Genomic DNA, 16611 nt, shown 5'->3' on the forward strand with positions numbered 1-16611 from the left:
CCTACCTTTGGAAAGTAGAGGCCGGAGGATCAAGAGCCTCTGATATGATGGGCAATGGTGGTGCACGCCTGTAATCCCAGCACTTGGGAGGCAGAGGCAGGTAGATTTCTGAGTTCGAGGCCAGCCTGGTCTACAGAGTGAGTTCCAGGACAGCCAGGGCTACACAGAAAAACCCTGCCTCGGAGAAATAAATAAATAAATAAATAAATAAATAAATAAATAAATGAAATAAAATGAAATAAAATGAAATAAAATGAAATAAAACAAAATACATAGAAGGTGGCCACAGGAAGGGAGACACAGAGAGCCAGAATGCCTTCATCTTTCTGTCAGCCATCCATGTGCTATGGCTGTCTGGTAGAATCCATGTTGGGCTGGCCTGTTTTATACAGAAGGGGTTTTCCTCTTTTAACTTGGAGTGAAATGTAAGAAAAACAAACAAACTAAACCAAAGGACCTATTCTTCAGGAACGTGTGGGGCAAAAAAAAAAAAAAAAAAAAAAAAAAAAAATCACTTTCTAAAGTAGTAGTCCTTAACCCCTATGTCTCTGGGTTGAATGACCCTCTCACAGGGGTCACCTATCAGATATTTATGGTTCATAACAGTAGTGAAATTACAGTTATGAAGTAGCAATGAAATAGTTTTATGCTTTGGGGTCACCACAACACGAGGAACTGTATTAAAGGGTCATAGCATCAGGAAAATTGAGAACCACTGATAAAGAAACAGCCAGAGAAGTCCCTCTGGTCTGCCATGGTCCCCAATCCCAATGCTTTGTTGAGTTTCACTTCAGCCAGGCAGCACATACTTAGCATCCATTTTGTCTCCAGAATCAGGGAAACAAAGAGCATCTCTTGTCGGCTTGTCTCTGAGGCAGGCTCCTTTCCCAGTTTCTTTTCTGAAGACCAGCATCGTGGTGGATGAGAGCAATGGTTTTTCTTTTGTTTGCTTGTTTTTCCAGACAGGGTTTCTCTGTAGATATCTGGCTTTCCTGGAACTCACTCTGTAGACCAGGATAGCCTTGAACTCAGAGACTTGCCTTCCTCTGTCTCCCAAACTCCGTGATTAAGGGAGAGTGCCAACCTTCCGGCTAAGAGCAGCATGTGAATTACATGAGTTATGTCAGTTTTCTGCCTTCAGTTTTTCTTATGTTTAAGATAACATCCCCAAACCCCATGCCATTTACCACAGCCCTGAAGGGTCTGGCTGATTTACCTTTCCAAATCTCACAACTTGTTTTGTTGTTCTAGATGCTCACTCAACTCCTAATTCAGGATCTATGAGGCATGTATGACGGATATATCAGGCTGTTGCATTGTGCGCCTCTCAATTCTCAAGTCAAAGCATTGTCCCCTCCTTTAGCTTCTTCTATTTTTTTCTCTTCTGTCCTTTTGCTTCTGAATTCCAACTTGTGCATTTTTTCTTAATTCTTCTCCCTCCGCATTTATAATATAATATAATATAATATAATATAATATAATATAATATAATAAAAAAACACACACACACAACTTGAAACAGGATCTTACTAAGTAGCCTTGGCTGTTCTGAACTTGCTGTGTAGACTGAGCAGGCCTCCACCTCACAGAAGTCTCCTGCCTCTGCCTCCTGAGTGATGGGATTAAAGGTATGGGCCATCACTCCCAATTTTAGTTACATATTTTATTTTATATTTTTATTTATTATGTTTATTTATTATTTTTATCTATCTATCTATCTATCTATCTATTTATTTATTTATTATTTTGGCTTTTTCGAGATAGGGTTTCTCTGTGTAGCTCTGGCTGTCCTGCAACTCACTCCGTAGACCAGGCTAGCCTTGAACTCAGAAATCCGCCTGCCTCTGCCTCCCAAGTGCTAGGATTAAAGGCGTGCACCACCACCACCTGGCTTAGTTACAGATTTTAAATCTATGCTTTTCCTATGCAGCCTTAGGACTTGGAGCCCTAAATACTCATAAGGATATCTTCAGCATGTGCTGCATACATTTTAACAACTCACTCTGACAGGATACCACAGAGAAGGGGATACCAGATAGTCTCTAATGCCTTAATTTCAGAAAGAGTGCTGCTTTGGATACCCCACACACTGAGAACGCCAATGCCTCTCCACTGGGGTGCACTTGCAGGCACAGGGCATGCAACATACATTGTACCTCACTAGCCTGAGTGGTGACTGTTCAGATACCTCACTGGTCTCAGGAACTTTGTATGCACAGATCTGCCAGTCTTGAATAGTTGTCCCCTGAACTCAGAATGGCCTTTCTGTTATCAGTAAGGTCCCAGATCAAATATCACTGCCTCAGAGACACCTTCTCAATCTTGTAGCAATTCTGACATTATTACCTATGTATTGTTTGCCTTCTCTCTGCAATGGAAGTTGATACTGACCTGCCCTATCATTAGACACATAGCACAGTCCAAGCATATGGTAGACTGTCAGTTGCCAAATATATGAAGTAATGAGTAAATAGTATAGTGATATCCATGTGTTTACATTTCTATACTTAGAAAAGTGGTGAGCCAACGGGAAGACAGACAAGGCTCTGGAAAAAACGAAGCTGCAGAATGAAATCCTGCCTCAAGAAACCAATTGAAAAAAATAGGGCGGATACCCAAAGGGCAGCAAAAAGGGTGGTGAGGTCATCAGCCACTTCTCTTGTCTCAGGCACACAGGCTTCAAGCCACTAATGTTCTTCAAAGTCCCACCTGTGTGGGGCGCTGCAAAGCCAGACCAACCAGCAGGCGGCGTTCAGAGCCTACACTCTAGGAACGCGATTTCCTACATTTCCCAGCACGCCTTGCGCCCCTGCCGCACTTCCGGAGTCCACGAGCAAGATGGCGGCGGACGAGGACCCCGATTCCCCATCTGAAGCCCTTCAGACAGCTGCGGAAGAGGAGGAAACGAAAACATTTAAAGACCTGGTGAGAATGGGCGATGCTGGTGTTTATTGTGTGATGTTGGCGTTAGGCTCACCCAGGGTTTGGGTACTCTATATCCCAGCCTGTAGTGTGTGGAAACACCTTGGGGCCTAGCTCATGCTTTCTTCAGGCTGTTAGACTCGGGGTCTCTTCACGCTCCCTCGGGTGCATTTGCCTTGTAAGATGCTGCTGAGTCCTCAAAGCCCGCATTTGCTTTTCTCTCCAGTTAGTGTAGAGCCGTATGCTATCTAGGGTCACGCGTGACCTCGTTACAAGAGGCAAGTTGTTATGGTCAGTCCCCCACTTTATACACGTGTAAACTTGGTAGAGGAATAGCTAGCCACTTGTCAGAACTGATTGGGACCGTTTAAATGAGATAATACATGTAAAGCAGTTGACACAGTCCCTGGTGAATTGTCTCAAAGAGCTTATGTTCATATAAAGTAGGTTCTGAGATGTACTATTATGTAAAGTGTGAAGGGCTACATATCAGAGCATGGCTCTGATAAAGGTATTTAAAAAGGAAGGAAGTGAGGATGTGTTCTTTGCTAAAGTATGGTTTTCTGAATTCAAAGGGCGTGACAGATGTATTGTGTGAAGCTTGTGACCAGTTGGGATGGGCAAAACCCACCAAGATCCAGATTGAAGCTATTCCTTTGGCCTTGCAAGGTAGGTTGGAATTAAATATACAGGTTAGTGCAGAGTGTGTGTGACATTACACTCAGCTTTTGTATTGCTTTTAAGAGCTATTACTGGCACATTTCAAGTGAAATACAGGTATAATCTCTCCCAGGGTAGGGCAGGATTACTTGTTATTTATTTATTTATTTAGGTTTTTTTTTTTTTTTTCCGAGACAGGGTTTCTCTGTTTAGCCCTGGCTGTCCTGGAACTCACTCTGTAGACCAGGCTGGCCTTGAACTCAGAAATCCGCCTGCCTCTGCCTCCCAAGTGCTGGGATTACAGGCCTACGCCACCACTGCCGGGCTGGGATGACCCCTACAGCACTCTGCTGTCTGGATTTACCCGGCATATCCTGACTATGTTATTAAACTCTAAGAGATGGGACTCAAGGATCCACCATACAGCTGGGTGTGGTGGTGCACGCCTTTAATCTCAGCACTCTGTCCACAGAGGTAGGTGGATTTCTGAGAGTTTGGGACTAGCCTGATCTACTAAGCAAGTTCTAGGATAGCTGAAACATTTATACAGAAAAACACTGTCTTGAAAAACAAACAAACAAACAAACACCCCAAAAGACAGAAAAATAATCCATCTTGCATGCATTTTCTGTGGCTTCGAACACCTTTGGTCACACCTCTCTTGAAATTGTCATCTTTTCAGTATTTTGGTAGCCTGTCTCTTTAGCTACTGCTTCTTCCCCTTTGCTTTACAGTAGCGGTTCTATCATCATTCTCTTTTTCTTTTTTCTAAGACAACTTGGGCCTTCTGAGGTAGAATTTTCAGGTGTAAAACCAGGTGGTGGTGGTGCACGCCTTTAATCCCAGCACTCAGGAGGCAGGGGTTGGCAGATTTCTAAATTTGAGGCTAGCCTGGTTTACAGAGCGGGTTCCAGAACAGCCAGGACCACACAGAGAAGCCCTGTCTCGAAAAACAGAGCAAACGAACAGAAGATTTTCAGATGTGGGACATAGCTCTCATCGAGCGTACCTCTGATGTGCGCGGCCCTCAGGAGTGAACATTCATGGTTCCCGGGTCTGCATTGCTAGTGCGCATGCTTTGTGTGAAGGGGAAGAGGGAGGTTATAAAGATGCTCCCAGTCACGGCTAGTCATGGCAGTCAGGGACATTTCACGCATACTGCTGTTCTTTAGGAAGATGAGCTCAAGGCCTGCTAGCCTAAGTGTGTCCCATTAGTGTGTAGCTGTCTCTCCGAACCTGAAGTTCTCTGTGTCCAGAATCATTAACTCCCTCCCAGAACTGATTTTTCTATAGTTCCTGTCTCTGGTTTTTTTTTTTTTTTTTGACTTTTCAGTTTCCCATCCTAAAATTTGTCACCCACCAACTTTGTTTCAACCAGTTTTTGTTTGCTTTTCCATTTGAATGGGGCCTGGCTGTGCTCAAGCCTCCCATGAGGTGGGGACTGCAGGTGTGCTCCGTCGTGCACACCATTCAGCTCCATGCCTCAGCCAGGCTTCTCTTCCTGAAGAATAACGTCGATTGTGAAGTTCCCTGTTTATCTAACTGCATTGGGGGTTTATGAGCTCCTTCCCAGGCCCCTCCTTTCCCGTGTACCACCTTTGCATTCCACCCAGGTGGGGCTTCCCATCTCCTACATGCGCTGTTTCTTAGAGCCGTGCGCTGTTTCTTAGAGCCGCAGCGCTCTGTCCGTGTTGGTAAGATTGCTCAGTGCTTAAAGGCTCTTACTGCTGAAGGTCATGACCTGGGTTTGATTTCTGGGACCCACATGCTTAGAAATAGAGAACTGATTCCTACAAGTTGTCCTCTGTTGTCCTACAAGTTGCCACAGTTACACATGGAAACACACACCTATATACAGAAAGAGAAACATATACATAAAACAATTTTTAAAGTCAGCTTTAAGTTAAACTTTTTGCTTTGTTTTGTGACAGGGTTTCTCTTTGTAGCCCTGGCTGTCCTAGAACTCACTCTGTAGACCAGGCTGGCCTCAGACTTAGAAATCCGCCTCCCTCTGCCTCCTGTGTGCTGGGATTAAAGGCACAGGTCACCACTGCCTGGCTTAAACATATCTTTATATTTGTCCTGTTACTGGGTTTTAGCTTATCTTTTTGTTTATCGAGTCTTTAATTCACTAGTGAGAACCTGTACCTCGCACTGTGTCAATACAGAAAACTTTGACAGGGCTCAGAGTGCATTTCTTTGTGTAAGAGTTTTGTTTTGTTTCTTGCAGGTCGTGATATTATTGGGTTGGCAGAAACGGGATCTGGAAAAACAGGTGCCTTTGCCTTGCCCATTCTGAATGCACTGCTGGAGACTCCCCAGCGGCTGTTTGCCCTGGTCCTCACCCCTACTCGAGAGCTGGCCTTTCAGATCTCTGAACAGTTCGAGGCCCTGGGGTCATCTATTGGAGTGCAGTGTGGTAAGTGTCTAAGAAGGGCAGAGCCCTGAGAGCCCTCACAAGTGGGGAGGGAGGGCGGGAGGGGGGCACTGTTAGCACAGTGTTGACCTAAGGGCTAGTGCCGTGGTTTAGCCTTGGGAGGGTGTAGACGAATGTAAGTAGAAATCTAACATTGGCTTGAAGGTGCTCACTGAGAAGGTTCTGTGTTTGCTTTGTTTCTGTAGCTGTCATTGTTGGTGGAATTGATTCAATGTCTCAGTCACTAGCGTTGGCCAAAAAACCACATATAGTAATAGGTGAGTCACTGACACAGGTAAAATACCACCATGACTGGATGGGTTGGAGACAGTCTACCATGTTGGGTGGCACCTAGGGAGTGAACCTGTGACTCTGCTTAACTCTTCTGTGTCTTCATTGTTCTCTGGGAAGTAGATCCCTTTCTTACCCTTGGGTCCTTTCTCCTCAACCTTTCTTGGTAGCAACTCCTGGCCGACTGATTGACCACTTGGAAAATACCAAAGGCTTCAACTTAAGAGCTCTTAAGTACTTGGTTATGGATGAAGCAGACCGGATACTGAACATGGATTTTGAGACAGAGGTGAGTTCTTTTTCTTTGTTGTTAGTTCATTTTTTGAGACAGGATTTCTCTGTAGCAGCCCTGGCTGTCCTGGATCTCACTCTGTAGACCAGGCTGGCCTTGAACTCACAGAGATCCACCTGTCTGCCTCCTGAGTGCTGGAATTAAAGGCATGCACCACTCTGCCCAGCCTAGAGGTGAGTTTTTAACAACAGTGGGTTTCTCTGGTCCTCTCCTTGACACTGGTTTTGGTTCCTTGAGCACTGTCTCTGTAGCACACTATGTCGGCCCAGTGATAGCAGCAGCATGCACAGGTGGTCTCACCTTAGCATGTGGTCCGGGCTGACCTGAGAGGTGAGGCATTGCGTTAACCGTAGCCTCCCTTTCACTCACCACGCTTGGTGCCTGCAGTGTTCTCACCGTCCTTCCCGACCTACTTGACATTATTGAGTTGACTAATGTTTAATGTTTTTGGTCTTTTTCTTAACTTAGTTTTAAATTGTTCTTTTCTTTGAAAGGCATCTGATCTAGTATCAAAGTATAAATATTCAGTAAATTCTAGCTGAAGATTTGAATTGCGTTTTAAGTCCTTAAGTCTCCAGGGCTTGGTCTGAGTCCCGTCTCATTGCCCGGCACCCCCACTGCTAAGTAGAGGATCTATAGATCTAATCCACCCGTCACTGGCCTTCTTCCCTGTGTGCTCCAGGTTGACAAGATCCTCAAAGTAATTCCCCGAGATCGGAAGACATTTCTCTTCTCGGCTACCATGACCAAGAAGGTGAGGTTCGCTCGGATTCCTGCTTTCCTCTTTATAAGAATTGACACACAGACAAGAGCAGGTGAATGTCAGTTTCAGGCCCGCCTGGTCTATGTGGGAAAACCCTACCCACATAAAACCAAAATAAAACAATTTTTTTTTTTTAAAGAAAAGGAGTTGATATATGAGTATCCCAGCTATTTGGGAGGCTGAGGCAGGAGGATCACAAATTTAAGGCCTGTGTGGACCACAGAGTAAGTTTAAGGCCAGCTGGGCACCTTAGGGAGACCCTGCCTCCAAGTGGAAAGTAAAACTCGGGCTGGAGATGTAGGTGATAGTAAATCCATGGTTGAGCTTCGGGGAGGGCCTGGGTTTAAAGTGTAGTGTGTGTGCGTGCACCACACACACGCACATGCACACCCACACCTGTGTATTAGAATCACAGTGAAAACACATCAGAGTAAGAACATTGAGCCTTTAGGATTACATGCTTTTCTGTTTTCTTCCTTTAGGTGCAGAAACTCCAGCGCGCAGCTCTCAAGAACCCTGTGAAATGCGCTGTTTCCTCTAAGTACCAGACTGTTGAGAAACTGCAGCAATATTACCTTTTTATTCCCTCTAAATTCAAGGTAAAGTGTTGACTTTGTCATCGCTGTCATTCCTGTCCTCACCAAAGCATCTGAGAGTGCGCCAACTCTCTGAGCCGAGGGCTGCATGTCCGGCTTCTGTTTATCACAGATAAAGTGAACATGCCCGGAATTCAGGGCATGAAAGCAAAGTGCCAGCCCTGATACAATGGCCGAGTTCTTCCCCAGACCACCCCTGCGGTTGAGTTTCCTTCAGCTGCTTATTTCATGGGTTTGGAACGACCTTGGGATGCACTGGGGTGCAGAGCAGCCAGGCAGGTGTGTCCCCAGCACTGGAAACCTGAAGCAAGAAGGTCACTGTAGGTTCAATGCCAGCCTGGGCCTCAAGTAAGTGTGAGGCCAGTTTGGATTACATAGTGAGACCTGCCACACCTGCACAGATGAGGATTGACCTGGGGGGCAACCTGGCAGTCAGGATGTTCAGGCCTGGAGAAGCCGGGATGGGGTGGGCTGTGCCCTCCGATAGGTGCACCAACAAGGATGGGGAAAGTCGGCATGCTTGCTGTATTGTATACACGAGTGGGTGTAGCTGTTCTCCATGGTGGCCTCTGTCAGGGGACAGTCTCAGCTCTGCACTTCCTAGAGGAGGAGCCTGTGCTTGCTATCTTCTCCACACTGTCAGCGTGAGCACACTGATGGCTGTCTGAGCCTGAGCACTGAGGGTGTGCTGTTCTCAGCTGGGAGGCACGGGGGCCTTCACGGCCATCTCATGTCAATATTACACCTGCCAACAACAGCTCAGGACTGTAACCTGCTCCTTACTCTCTCACTCAGGGAGCTCTCCAGTCCCCACAGACCTTGTCCGAAAAACCCGGGAGCAGCAGGGAGGAAGTTATCAAGTTCAAAGCTGGTGGTCGCATGGTTGAGACCCTCCTATAGACGTGGTCTCTACCACATGTCGCTAGGTCTCCACCCTTTCTTCCGGGTCAGTTATGTACCTTGTTTTGTTATTTAGGATACATATCTGGTTTATATTCTCAATGAATTGGCTGGCAACTCCTTTATGATATTCTGTAGCACCTGTAACAACACTCAGAGAACAGCCTTGCTACTCCGGAACCTCGGGTTCACGGCCATCCCCCTCCATGGACAGATGAGCCAGGTAAGAGTTTGTTAGAGGAACTTCAGGGACAAGGTCAGCAAACCGTAGTGGGTAGATGGATGTAGCAGAGACTGGGCTCCAGGGCCCAGTGCGCGCTCCTGGTTCCCGGACAGCCGTGCCCACTGCGCGCTCTTGGTTCACGGGCAGCCGTGCCCACTGTGCACTCCTGGTTCATGGGCAGCCATGCCCACTGTGCGCTCCTGGTTCACGGGCAGCCGTGCCCACTGTGCACTCCTGGTTCATGGGCAGCCATGCCCACTGTGCGCTCCTGGTTCACGGGTAGCCATGCCCACTGCACGCTCCTGGTTCATGGGCAGCCATGCCCACTGTGTGCTCCTGGTTCACGGGCAGCCGTGCCCACTGCGCGCTCCTGCACGCCTTCTGTGCTTGTGCTCTGCTGTGTGCTCGCTTTCTCCTTTTCAGCAGCGAGTGGCTAAGGTGGGAATGGGTCATGGATAGGCGTGGGAGGAGGCTCAGTGGGTAAAATTCTTTCTGTGCAAACATGAGAACCTGAGTTTGAGCCCCAGAAACACCTAAGACTGCGTGTGGTGACACGTGCTGTGGTGACAGCTTAGCCTAACCAGTGAGCTTCAGGTCAGTGAGCTGGAACTATGGGGAGCTGTGAGCTGTGGGTTCTGGGAACCAAATCTCCTGTAAGAGGAGAAGATGTTCTCAATCGTGCAGACATCTCTCCATCTGCAGGAAAGAGGTCTCAAAAAGATTGTCACGACACTGAGAGCGTCCTCTGTCCTCTACATGCATGTGAGCATACATGTGAACATACATGTGAACATACATCTACAGAGAACACTTCGCAGGCACTTGTCTGGTTGTGAACTTTTGAGTGACATATCAGCAGTGTTGACTCAGGTCTTCAGTGCTTTGTTCTTTCCGTGCTTGCTTTGCCTATGAAGCCCCAGCGTGGACTCAGAGGTGGAATAGAGTATAAAATAACAAGAAATACATTTCTTGTATTTGTTTGTCTTCATGCCTGATATGCAAGGGTTCTTTCATTATTCAGAGTTAAAGTTTCTCATTTCTTTTCCTCTTTTCAGAGCAAGCGCCTTGGGTCCCTTAATAAGTTTAAGGCTAAGGCGAGGTCCATTCTTCTAGCGACTGATGTGGCCAGCAGAGGTCTGGACATACCCCATGTGGATGTAGTGGTCAATTTTGACATTCCGACTCATTCTAAGGTGAGTTCTACTGTTGCCTGGACTTCCTAGTCCCTAAGTTTATTTGCTAAATAATGTGCTTTTGTTGTTTGTTTTTCTTTAGTTATAATGCAGCATTTTATCCACTATTAGTTCAGTATAAAAAACTGAAAAAGTGGTGGGGTAACACTCATTTGATAGGACACTTACCTGGCATGCGAGAGACTCTGGGTTTGAGCTGTAGCACCGAATAAGCTGGGTGTGCTAGCACAGGTCTGCAGTCCTAGCACTCCTGCGGTAGAAGTAGGAAGATCAGGACTCCCAGGTCATCCTCAGAGACATTGGAAGGATCAGGCTACATGAGACCCGGTCTCAAAAGCAGCAGCTGAGAAAGCTCTCACCATCTGCACATGCCTGTGTACAGCATCAGCAGATGCAAATGTGAAGCTATCCAGAGAGAATGGCTGGACACAGGTGCTGACCAGTCTCATGTCTTTACAAACAGCTTCCGCGGCTTGGTGTCTCAGCATTCCCAGTCTGGGCGCTGTTAGCATTTGGACTGGTGGATTCTTTGTCTTGGGAGTTGTTTGTGTATAATATGCTTAGCATTCCTTGAGTCTACTAGACAGTACCTCACATTTTTGTAGTTGTGACAGCCAAAAAATGTTCCAGGCATTACCAGATGTCCCCAGGAGAGGCAGGGTCTGCCCTGGTGGGCCTTTGTTTCGATTGGTTCTTTACTGAGTTCTTATAGGTAAGTTGCTATCTCCTTTGATATTCACAGCAACTCTTAAGATTGTGCATTTGTTTCTAGCCCTGGTCTATAAATAGGAACTAAAGTTTAGAGATGTGGTGGTGTGCAGGTGTGCAGATAATTGTGTAGGACCTCCCTAGATTCACTGTCTGTCTGTCTGTCTGTTTTGATTTATTTGTTGATATATTTTATGTGTATGAGTGCCGTGTCTTCATCCACTCTTGAAGAGGGAATGGTTGTGAGGGACCATGTGGTTGCTGGGATTTGAACTCAGGACCTGTGAGAGAGCAGTCAGTGCTCTTAACCACTGAGCTGTCCCTCCAGCTGCCAGCCAGTGTTTGTCTTTATTCTGTGTTGCCGTAGCCCTGAGGGTAGGCAGTGTAGGTTTGCTTTTGCCTAAGGGAAAGCATATGATATGATAGATTTTGTGCTACGAGAATGTTCTAAAAAAGAAGCCAGGCGTGATGATATGGAATGCATCTAATCCCAGCATTTGGGAAGCAGACTAGTGGACTTCTGTGAGGTCAAGGCCGGCCAGGACTGTTACCCAGGGAAACCCTGTCATAAACAAAGACGCAGATTTCTCAGCAGATTCCCAGGCCATGCCCTCCATGTTCCAAAGGCATGCTTTCTTTGAGAAGTTTGCGCAGAACTTTGCACACATCCCTTCTTGGCTCTGACGTGAATTTATTTACCTTTTATATCCAGGATTATATCCATCGAGTAGGACGAACTGCGAGAGCTGGGCGCTCTGGGAAGGCCATCACCTTTGTAACACAGTGAGTAAATCCACACTGCGACAGCGACAGATGGCAGCCTCTGCCCGGTGCAGTGCTAGTCAGATAGACTCTCTCCAGGCTGTGTGTGTGTGCGTGTGCGTGTGCGTGTGTGTGTGTGTGTGTGTGTGGGGGGGGGGGTTACCTGGTTTTCCATATATCATGTCATGTCATTCAGAAGCACAATGACACCTGCTGCTTCTTGGAGTACTAGAACCGGGAGCAGTGACCTTTCTCTTAATTCTGACGGGCTACAATAACTCTGTCTGACTTTATTTTTAATTTTTTATGTGTGTGGGTGTTTTGCCTGCATGTATGTCTGTGTACCACGTGCATGTGTGTACCTGCAGAGGCTAGAAGAAGTCAGATCCCCAGGGCCTGGAGTTAGAGACAGTTATGAACTGCCATATGGGCGATGGGAATTGAACCGTGGTCCTTAGAAGAACAGTCAGTGCTCTTAAGCAGCGAGCCATCTGTTCAGGCCCATTTTAAAAGCATATTTGCCAGTTTCACACATGTATACAGTATATCCTGATCATATTCTTCCAAATGTCCCCTCTCCCCTTCATGCCCTCTTCTTTCTATAATCCACTGAATCTAATCAGTGCTGCTGTGTATGATTGAGTGTGGGACACCCAGTGTTTTCTCTGAGTAAATCAATTACCCATCTCTGTGTGGGTAATTTCCCAATTGTCTGGGTACAAAGGTTGTATTTTTACTTGTGTTTCGAGAAGGACTCAAATATTATTCGGTGTTGTTTAAACCTGGCCCCTATTCTGTCACATGTGATACCATGGCACTAGCCAGTGGAAGGTGCCGGCATTACCAGCTCAGCAAAGCCAGGCTGATTTTCCTTCCTCAGGTATGACGTGGAACTCTTCCAGCGCATCGAGCACTTAATTGGCAAGAAACTGCCTGTCTTTCCAACGCAGGATGAGGAGGTCATGATGCTCACGGAACGTGTGAACGAAGCCCAGAGGTTTGCCCGAATGGTAAGCTGCACCTGCAGCAGCAGGCCTGGCGAGCTCCCCTGCGCCCTCCGCATACACCTGATGTTCCGCCCAGAGTCGAGATGGGGCTTGCGGGAAGTTCCCTGCTGAATCTGGGTCGGTGTAGTCTGAACAGACTGGCCATGCTCTCCTCTGCTTGTGTGCCCCCCCCCAGCTCTCCCCTCCCCCCCCCCCCAGAGGTCAGTCTCCAGGTCAGGAGACAGCTGTGGGTACAGTGAGTCTGGGCGTGCTGCCTCAGCTCAGAGCCAGCTCCTCACCTGTGTACTGCCTGCCTTGAATGCCCTCCTGTATGCTGAATACCAGACAAGCTCTGGAGACCACGAGTCTAGTAGGGGTGGCAACAGCAGCAGCATAGAGAAGGCTCTAGAGGGAACCTTGGGAGGGCTGTGCCCTTCCTGGAGAGAACTCTGCGGTGTGGAGCAACTTTGCCTTTTTTTTTTTTTTTTATATATAACTGAGAGACAGGCTTGCTGTGGTTTTCTGCCCACATGGAATTTATGTGTGAGTTTTTGTTTATAAAATTGCTCTCTGTGGTGGGGAAGAAAGGTAGACACACGCATGCGCGAGCACACAAGTGCTACCTGTAGTTAAGTATAATGGCTTATACCTATGATCCTAGCCCTTCTGAAGCTGAGTCGGGATCACTGAGAGTTTTAGGCCATATCTGTGCCTGGACAGATTTCACAAAGTACGGATTAAAATAGTAGCTGAAGAGGTGAACCAGGCCCTAGGGAGAACCATTGAGAGCATCACGCTAGTTTTGTATTTTAGCCATAGCCATTTTATCTAATTAAATGTGACTGTCACTTTTGTGTTTCACCAAATATAAATCCATAGGATTTTTTTTTTCCAGTTTTACCCTCCTGTCCACCATGTTATGTTTTTGGTATTCTTAGATTTTTGAGGCAAGGTTTTGATGTATAGTTCAGGCTGTCCTTGCACTTACTATGTAGCCCAAGTTGCCCTTGAACTCATGTCCAGCCTCTTGCTTCAGCCTTCCAAGTGCTGGGATTACAGCTGTGCACCACCCTGACCAGCACATTTAATCATTTTTTGATGGCTACATTGCATGTATGTAGCATGGATTACATTATGAAGATGTGTGCTCTCCACTTTAATTAGGGCTGTGCTGGAGATCCTAGCATGTGCAGCCTTGCTTGTTTCCTTAAGGAAACTTCTAGAAGTGATATGGACCAAGGAGTACACATGCAGTAGGACTGGTACAGAATGCCTGGTTGTCCCCTAGAACAGCTGCAGCAGGTCATGTGACCACATGTGCCAGTCTTTGCTGTCACGCGTTTCGGTTCATTTGGAGTTGATTCTTAGCCTTTGCGGGTAACCTCTGACCTGAGGATGGGCGGAGCCTGGAGGGTGCTATTAACTCAGGCTCAGTCACATCCTGTTTGCTACCTTGCAGGAATTACGGGAACATGGAGAAAAGAAGAAACGCAAGCGAGAGGACGCAGGGGATGATGATGATAAGGAGGGCGCCTTTGGTGTGAGGAACAAGGTGGCTGGGGGGAAAATGAAGAAGCGGAAAGGCCGCTAACGCTCTCGGAAGACCTCTGCTCGCCAGCTCTAAGATTCTGTCCAGAGACGGCTCGGCCAGCTGGGAGCTTGTTCTCTCAGGATTGGAGTGTCATTGCAGTGGGACAACTACAGTGTTGACACAGGCCTGACTGCTCTTCAGCCTGCATTCCTTACCAGTGACACGAGTGTCGTGTGCTCCTCGTGCTGCGCCTCTGCCTCTCCACCTGCAGTCGAGGCCTGGCTGACAACGAGCCCTGTCTGTGCTTAACTGTAAAGCTGTTACAGAGTGGCGTGTAAGCCCCCCTCTCAGCCGACGTCAGCCTGCTGTGGATCAATCATTATTCTTTTTAAAGATGTATTTTTATTATCTGTGTGTGTGTGTGTGTCTGTGTGTATGTACTTTTATGTAGGTGCCCAGAGGCCAGAGGAGTTGGCTCCCCCTGGAGCTGGAGTTGCAGGCAGTGCTGACTCACCAGTGTGGATGCTGAGAATCAAACTCAGGTCCTCTAGAAGAGCAGTATTCAAATTCTTTGGAGACCTTGCTCTTAAAGGCTTTGTACCTCCAGGGACCTGTCTGTGTGATTATAAGGTAGCTTAATTGGTTGTCTTTAATTGAACTAAGACATTAATTAACGTTGAAAATCACAAGATGATGGATGCCTTTGAACGAGAAGTCCTGCTTAAAAGGAAATTGCCCTGCAAAGGGCTTCAGAGCCCTGGACACAGTCACTCTTCTGGTTCCTTGGGCTAAACAGATGTCTAGGAAATTTCCAGGTGTTGGGGTTACAGATGTGTGCCACTGTGCCTGGTTAGTGTGGTGATGCTGAAGACCAAACCCAGGGCTCGTGTGTGCGTGCGTGCGTGTGTGCATGCGTGCGTATGTTCGTGGTGTGTTAGAGTGAAGGATGAATTAGAGGAGTCGGACAATCCCGAGGAAGAGGGCGGGGCACCCACACTGGAGAACAGTTGTTAGAGCTGGGCACCCTTGGGCTCTTTCTCTACTAGTCATGTTTTCCTGATAGACTTCTCCGAGGTGGCTTTGGTGGTAACTTTATTTTGCATCAGTGGATAGCTGATGGCTGACATTTTCTCTGTGATGAACTTAAGAAGCAAATTAAAGTTGGATGGGAAATGACCGAGGGCTCAGTGAAGAGCTGGAAGGTCCCGGCCTGACCTGTCCCTCCGTGGCTCATGGAGCTGAGATAAATGCATGTCTTTGGAGAGACTTTAAAGAGTGGCTGAGGAAGACACCAGACATTGACCTCTGGCTTCTACACATGAGCACACGGGTGCACACGAGAACCAGTGCCTCCACATACTTACACCAGCCTGCTGGGCGGGGCTTAGAGGTTAGCCCAGCTGTCGCCCTGAGGGGCCTAGACTCTGCCGGATCATTTTATTATTTTCTCTCTCGGTCTCATAAAATTGCAACAAACACCCCAGAATTTGCCTGGCTCTTCATAGACGTCTGGATGAGAGCTAGAGAGCTCTCCAGGTGGCTTCCTGGCTCTGAACTGTCTGCCGCCTGCATCTGATGCCGTGTGCCGAGTGCCTCAAGGCTCTGGGAAATGGGACCAGAAAGAACCAGAGGGCAGTAGTATTGGTTACTGAAAAAGAAGGAATCCACCTTATCAGAAGCCAGTAACAAACCATGAAGAATGCATGTCCTTAAAAAGAAATTAGAGAGTAGGCTAGAGCCGTTCTCCTCTGGAGTGCTTGAGGTGAGACCGAGCCTTGGGGCAGATAATAAAAGGGTGTGAGTCACTCCTGGGCTGGAATGACAAGAGACTCAGCCCCAGACTGGAGACTCAAGGGTGACCCACACCCACATTCTTTATGCCTCACCTGTCTAAAGAATGCACTAAAACTACAGCTAAAAATAGCTGCAGAAACTTGAGGTCTGGGAAGTATCGCCAAACAGTCACACCTGAGAGTCAAGAGCTCTGTGCTGTGATGGAAGACAGAAGCACTCAGCTGGAGGCCACTGGCTGTAGGACCTGTCGGGACCACTAGAGCTTGTCTTAAAGGTTATTCTTTGTTGCTGTGACGAGACACCATGGCCAAGGCAACTTATAAAAGGAAGCATTTATTGGGGGCTCGCTTATGGTTTCAGGATTACTCCATGACCATCGTGGTAGGGAGCACAGCAGGCGTGGTGTTAGAGCAGCTGCTAAGTGTTCATATCTGACCCACAAACGGGGCAGAGGGAAGGAGACTGGGCCTGGCGAGGGCGCCCCCAGTGCCATGCCTGTTCCAATGAGGACACACCTCCTAATTCTTCTCAAACAGCCCCATCCTTCGGGGCCATTCTCTAAGCACTGCAGATG

General features: G+C 47.4%; 1 protein-coding gene across 1 annotated transcript; it reads left to right on the forward strand.

Annotated features, from left to right (window-relative positions):
• Nucleotides 1-2801: 2801 nt before the first annotated feature.
• On the forward strand, nucleotides 2802-14651 carry Ddx47 (DEAD-box helicase 47). The gene is made up of 12 exons (XM_052175135.1): nucleotides 2802-2925; nucleotides 3498-3591; nucleotides 5813-6001; nucleotides 6205-6276; nucleotides 6460-6578; nucleotides 7264-7335; nucleotides 7827-7943; nucleotides 8917-9063; nucleotides 10119-10256; nucleotides 11677-11747; nucleotides 12607-12736; nucleotides 14172-14651. The coding sequence occupies exons 1-12, from the start codon at nucleotides 2839-2841 to the stop codon at nucleotides 14301-14303; spliced, it is 1368 nt and encodes a 455-aa protein (XP_052031095.1). The 5' UTR covers nucleotides 2802-2838; the 3' UTR covers nucleotides 14304-14651.
• The last annotated feature ends 1960 nt before the right edge of the window (nucleotides 14652-16611 follow it).

The sequence above is a fragment of the Apodemus sylvaticus genome, chromosome 2, assembly GCF_947179515.1.
Source record: "Apodemus sylvaticus chromosome 2, mApoSyl1.1, whole genome shotgun sequence".
Lineage (NCBI taxonomy): Eukaryota > Metazoa > Chordata > Mammalia > Rodentia > Muridae > Apodemus > Apodemus sylvaticus.

Coding starts and splice junctions, on each gene's coding strand:
- Ddx47 (XM_052175135.1), top strand. CDS start 2,839: ATGGCGGCGGACGAGGACCCCGATTCCCCATCTGAAGCCCTTCAGACA. Junction 7,944..8,916: donor TTATTCCCTCTAAATTCAAG/GTAAAGTGTTGA, acceptor TTTGTTATTTAG/GATACATATCTGGTTTATAT. Junction 10,257..11,676: donor ACATTCCGACTCATTCTAAG/GTGAGTTCTACT, acceptor TTTTATATCCAG/GATTATATCCATCGAGTAGG.